The 6,138-nt window shown below is 58.8% G+C and overlaps 1 protein-coding gene across 2 annotated transcripts in view; it reads right to left on the reverse strand.

Annotated features, from left to right (window-relative positions):
• Positions 1–6: 6 nt before the first annotated feature.
• Positions 7–6,138, reverse strand: part of KIAA0513 (KIAA0513 ortholog) — an 11,994-nt gene continuing 5,862 nt past the window's right edge. Inside the window, exons 9-12 of one of the 2 annotated variants that reach the window (XM_009634019.2) lie at positions 4,264–4,293; positions 1,598–1,678; positions 1,238–1,332; positions 7–1,118 (exon numbers count right to left, since the gene is read on the reverse strand). In XM_009634019.2, the coding sequence (XP_009632314.1) occupies positions 1,069–1,118; positions 1,238–1,332; positions 1,598–1,678; positions 4,264–4,293 (256 nt within the window). In that variant the 3' untranslated portion in view covers positions 7–1,068. The remainder of the gene's footprint in view (positions 1,119–1,237; positions 1,333–1,597; positions 1,679–4,263; positions 4,294–6,138) is intronic. The other variant, XM_009634020.2, reaches the window with a different exon arrangement.

The following is a 6,138-nucleotide window of genomic DNA, read 5'->3' on the forward strand; positions in this document are numbered from 1 at the left end:
CAGGCTAATGATACAGGGCAAACTGTGTTTTCTCTCTGCCCAGAGGTTCAAAACCACCTGGGCAGCACAGGGAAGGTTTCCCAAGGGAAGGATTTCCCTCCGGCTCCCAAGGAGCCTTATACCGAGGAAGGCAGCAGCACTTTGCCAGCCCTATCTCCGCTCCCAGTGAGCCCCGGCACTGCCCACATCCCCGGCCGACGGTGACACCCCTGGATATACAACACAACACAACCTGTTGCCAGACTGACCCAGAGCCTCCCGTCGGCTGCTGTATCCCATCACCATCCTCAGCAGCCGGCTCCTGCATTTCCAGGACAAACCCAGGCGCTGCGAGCACCCAGTGCCTCGCTACGGAGGGAGATGGGCGAAAGCGGAGGCAGAGGCGGCTGCTTCCCCCGGCAGTGGCTTCCCTCGGTGGCTGGATGCGGCCCCCACAGCTGGATGCGGTCCCTGCCATCACCTCCCGCATCCCTGGTCCAGCTCCAGCCTCCCTTGTGCTTCGCCCAGCGGGGAAAAGCAGCAGGAGAGTCGCAGCCTTGGATTCCTCCGGATTTACCACCACCCAGGGCAGCCTCGGAAAGACATCGAGCAGCAAAGACATCGGGCAGCTCTGCACCCGCTGCCATCGTGCCATGAAACACCCAAGACCGCAGGTAGAGTTTCACGGGGGGGGCTGGAGACAGGGATCCAGCTCCCATAAACACACCGGGGCTGCAGCAGTTGCTCTCTTTTTGCTTTTCTCTTGGTTTTTGTTTGGTTTTGGTTTTTTTTTAACTGACAAAATACACTTTTGGGACTGTCTACTCTGAAAATAGATGCGGGAGGGTCTGGCGAGGGAGGGGGATGGCTGTTTGCCTTCTATTTCTACAGGCTGCCCTGGTGCAGCTCTAAAGTTTGGCGGACGATCATGCAGGTTTTATTGCAGCTTGTCTGTGTGATTTTTGTTTGTTTGTCTGGGGTTTTTTTTAAGTAGCCCAGCTTCAGTTTCAGGTAGCCCTGGAGGTGTGTTCCTCTCCCCTCCCCACCTGCTCTGGCCACCATCTCCCTGCCGCCGTGCCAGCCAGGCGGCTACTCGGTGGCCATCTGCTCGATGTGGTCGCTGAGCAGCTTGTATTGCTCTGCGGAGGGGAGAGAAAAGGGTGTTGGGGAGGGTGCTGAAGCATCCTGGCCAGGCAGGTGGGCTCCATCCCTCCGGGATGCCACGAAGCGGGTGCGCATCCCCCGAGCTCGCCCCTACCTTCATCCAAATTGCCGATGGTCGCCTGCTTCTTCAGAAAGTCACTGCAGAGCTTCTTGTTCAGGCCGAACGCCAGCATGTTGTGAATGAAGGTGCTGAGGAAGGACAGAGATGCTCTTGGTGAGGGAAGGGGCCAGGCTGCCCTTTCTTCCCCCCCCCCACCTTCCTCTTCCTCTCCGCAGCTTCTTGTACCAGGCGCTGGGACAATGCTCAGCAGTGGGAGAGCCTGGATTTGCAACGTAAAGGGCAGGAGTTCCTGGGAAAAGCACCAAGCATCCTCCATACCATAAGGGATGTCCCCAGTGGGGGAACATCTGCAAGGTGTCCCACCCACAGCTGGCGAGGACTCGCCGTGCTCACCCCAGCTGCCCGAAGGTGATGTTCTCATTGAAGCGCAGGCTGTCGTCCCGCTCCTCCTGCGTCATGTGGCACCACTTCTCCCTGCAAGGCACAAGCCCGTCTGGCACTGCCGTCACCCCAGGGAACCCCCTGCCTGCACCCCCCTGCTCCCCGGGGCCACCCTGCCTGAGGACAGGAGGGCATCCAGAGCCCCTCGGCTGCCGGCGTGCCCGCGGTGCTGGGCGAGCTCACACACCGGCATCCATCTGCAGACGGGGCAAAGCAAGGGACACTCAGGGAAAAAAGTCTTCTTCAACCTTGGCTTTCTCCTGAAGGCCCTGATTAAGAGCTAGGAACTAGCATCGGCCCCTCCGGCACAGAGCTGGCGTCTCTCACCTGCGGTGCCATCACTCCAGCAAGGGGGATGAGGGAGGAAGCAAAGGGGTTTGCAGCTTTCGGGGACAGCCGTCGCAGCGGGGCTCTGCTGAAGCCCCCCCACCTACCAGGCTCCTCTCCCCTGTCTGCAGCGGGGCTCCAAATCCCCGAGGCCCGAGCAAGCTGCTCCCCAAACATAGCTCCCCCTCTCCGACAGCACGAGGGGGGTCCCGCACCCCTCCCCACGGCCTCACTTGGGGGCTGAAGTCCGGAATCGCAGCACTGCCCTGAGGATGCTCCGGCTCCGCTCCGGCTCCCTTGGCAAATGCAACGGCAGCATTGCCTTAAAGGAAGGGGTTTTAAGCTCAAGATGTTTGCGCCCAGCTCTAGGGTGGTGGCAGGAGCCCCCCACCCGGGTGTCCCACTCAGAGGTCTTTGGGATTAAAGCCTGTGTCACGCAAATGTCACGATGGTGGTGCAACGCTCGGGTGGTGGCGGGGAGAGGGGGCTCAGTGCATGCACGCCGGGGAAACTACAGCTCCAGGGTGAAGGCAGCCCCCTTCCGAGAAGAAGTCAGGTGAGGTTACAGCCAAGGATAAGAGGAGGAAAAGCAAGGAAAACCAGGGATAGGTAGAAGAAAAATAGCTCTATGGAGGAGAAGGAAGAGAACACGGGGAGCGGACCGCACGCCGGCACGCCAAGCGGGATGGGAGGAGCTGCGTCGGGTGAAGACGGCGGCTGGGAGGAAGGGTGTACGCAGTAAATTCAGGGAGCTTAGCTCAGCCCCAGCACCCATGTGTGTTGCTGGAACTGGAAAAGGATGAGTGCGCAGTCAGGCTGACCCCACCAAGGGGACTTGGTCCTCGCTCGAGCCAGCCCGGGCATGCAAAAGCTGCTGGGCTGAGCCTTCGGTCTCCAGGGGTGAGCCGCTTATATTTATAGGGCTCTGGAAAACTTATATATGATATGTTTAAAGGGATTAAAAAAAAAAAAACCAACCCAACAAAGGTGTAATTTCTCCCAGATAAAGCTTACGATAGCAAATAAAAACCACATCCAAATCTGGAGGCTGAGAAGGAAGGAGAAGACTCAAATTAAGGGGCTTTGAAATCTGGAAGCAAAACCTCACAGATCTCACTGGCCCGCTTTCAGAAGCAGCGTGTTTGTAACTATTTTTTTCCTGCCTTTTTATGTTTTTGAGGGAGGAAGGGGAGAAAAAAAAAAATATCAAAGTGCCCAAGAAAAATTCGCCGTGCTTCTGGCTCGTTACTCAGGAATAACGTGCCTGGGAAGGGGGAAAGCCCACATGTGGCTCTACTCAAAGGCTTTCATCTTAATACCGGCCCGGCAAGGGCAGGCGCAGGGGTGCGTAACCCCACGGGCTGTGCTAACACCCCGCCTGCATTTCAGGGGACTCGGGAAAGCCTCGCCGCGGCCGGGCACTGGCGAGAACCACGCCGGCGCGACGTGGCTGTGGCCGCTCGGCATCGCTCGTCTTTCAGCAGCTGCGTTTCACCCCGCAGAGCCAACCTGAGCAACGCTCTGCCTGAGCAACGTTTAAGTTCCCCAGTTGCCGGCGCATGCCTTAGCCACGCGGAAGATTTACTGCCAAGCTTCAAAGAGCCCTCATCCTCTTGCTAACGCCGTGGCTTCGAGAGCTTTGCTCCTAGATCGAATATCCCACGCCCCAGCAAGAGAGCAATGCCGCTCCCCGCGCCCCGATCCCAGCTTGGAGCGTGGGTGGATGCGGCTGCTTTTGAGCTTCGCGACCCAGAGGACACGCTTGCTATCGTGACATGCAGCCCCGTTGGCATTTTTCTTTTTATCTAGGTATGGCAGCACAAGAGTGCATTAAAAATCCATAGAAGGACCAGCTTTTCCAGCCGGCAAAGGATCCTCGGCACAACTACGTGGCAGCAGAAGCCGGGAGCAAGCGGGAAGGACAGGAGAGGGGGATGCTTTCTCCATGAAGAGGCTCAGTTCGTGTCCAAAACCTGCCCGAGGAACCGTTCCCAGCACAAGCTTCCCCAGCAGCTGGGCACCCAATTCCCCCAGTAAAATATCACAGCTTGAAACTGGTCGCTTTCTTTTTAGAAAGCCGCATTAAAGAGGAACCAATCTCAACCTTTCTGGCCCTTTTGAGAGGGTGATGCTCATGGAATCAAACCTCCATCAGCCATTCCTCCCCGGTGGAGAAGGGCCTTTCGGACCCCCCGTGAAATGTGCTACCCCCCTCCCCAGGGCAGGATTTGGACCTGAAGTGAGCGTCGGCCTCTGGACACTAATGCACCGAAGTACGGGGACAGACACACCTCTTCTCCTCTTCCTCCCCAGCGTTCCCTCTGGAGCGGCAGCAGAAACGGGGCCGACAAAAGTGGTGCGTGAAAGATCATGCAAGATAGAGGGATGGAGGGGAAAGGAGAGAAGAAGAGACGGAAGAAAGTTGTTAGAGGCAGAGAGAGGGAAGAGAGAGAAAAAGAGGAGTTTAGTTCTGGTTCCTTCCTCCCATCCCCTGCCCTCCCCACCGAGAGGAGACAAAACCTCCCCAGCTCTCACTGCAGCCCCAGGAGGACACAGCTCGGCCGCCCCAGCGATGCCCTGGCCACCCCGCCGAGATAGGCACCATCACAAACCGGTCGCCACGGACCCCGCAGACCCCTGCCGCAGTCAAGCACCATCCCCAGCATTTCAAACCCGGCCCGTTGGGATGCCAGCCCTCGCCAACCAACCCCTCCAGCCAAGGATTTTAATCCTCAGTGCAGCAAAGAGCATCCCAGTTCACCCAGTGGCTTCCGTTGCCCCCTCCGGAGGACTGAGGCGGGGGTCACTGCCCCCTTCCAACCCCCCCCCAAGATACTCGGGGTACTCTGAGCTGCAGCTCCCAAAGCTCATTTGTTAGTCGGGCTTGTTTCTGCGGCGGAGGCAGACTCGGCCACCAGATTAATTGAGAAAGGTGCTCGGAGCAGAGAGCAGCTGCTGGTGGCGTATGACCTCGTGAGACATTTGCTGCTGCTAATTTAGGGCTTAATCAAAGCAAATGCAGTTATGGTTTCATTACTGTTCAATAGGTTCTTTCGGTGGCTTGCTTGGAAAAAAAGAAAAGCAATAAAGGAGAAAGCAGAGATTGATCGGTGCGCTGAGCCTTGCAGAGCATCCCATGGTGCGAGCCAGGGTGGCCTTGGCTCAGCTCAGGTTTGGGGGAGGGTGCAGGAGGGCTGGCTGCCTCCAGAAGTGCCACCAGTGCTCAGAAACGGGGCTGCTCAAATGCTGCGAGCCCAGCGACTCTCACCCCCAGAGCTCGGAGCCTCAAAGCGCTGCACAGACACACAGCGGGACGGTCCGGCTTCGGAGGGAGGGGCTGCAGTCAAGAAAGGAGCTCAAGCCCTCACAGCAGGTCCGTGGTGGAGCAAGAGATGGGCACGAGCCCGGCAAGCATCTCCCCCCCACTCTTGCACCCCATGGGCTCCCCATGCCCGGGCACCCAGAAGCTCCCCACACACAGCCACCCTCCAAAAGGAGCAGCCCCTGTCCGCCCAGCCCCCAGGGCTGCCCCCGCTGCCGTCTCCAGCTCTCATCCTTGCTGGATGTCCGGGGTCGGCCCCTACGCTGTGCTGGCATCACTTCCATGGCTCTCCCAGGGACAGCCGGGACCCAGGGCATCCCCTCCCCGCCCCGAAAGGGCTGCACCAAGCACCGTTTCCCAGACCTGCTTGCAAACTGAGCACCAACAGCCTAAACCCCAGCTGGGTTTTCTGGACGTGCCTCTAGGGCTTGCAAAAACCATGCAAAAGGAGCAAGAAAACCTTCACGCTCCCAGATCCCTAAGAGGATGCGCATCGCCTTCCTGCTCCCAAATCCATGGCCCAGCTTTGCACTCAGGGGTGGGAAGCAGAGCGTTTCCCCGGGGTGGGTCATGCTTAGGGCCATTAGGGGCAGAGGGGAACGCCGGGGGCTGGGGGGGACACGGCATCTCCTTTTCCCACGGGGACATGTCCTACCTGGTGGTGGGGGACCGCTTCCTGCGCTCGCAGTGCACGGCGTCGAAGAAGGCGGCATTCCAAAACCGCAGGTTGTGCCTGCAAGGGAGGGAGGGAGATGCTGGGGATGGCCACCCCCTATCTCCCTCAGCATCCCAGGGCCAAGCTCACCCACCAAGCTCACCCATCTCCCAGGGGCCAGGAGATGCT

The sequence above is a fragment of the Egretta garzetta genome, unplaced genomic scaffold (assembly GCF_000687185.1).
Source record: "Egretta garzetta isolate BGI_Z169 unplaced genomic scaffold, ASM68718v1 scaffold422, whole genome shotgun sequence".
NCBI lineage: Eukaryota > Metazoa > Chordata > Aves > Pelecaniformes > Ardeidae > Egretta > Egretta garzetta.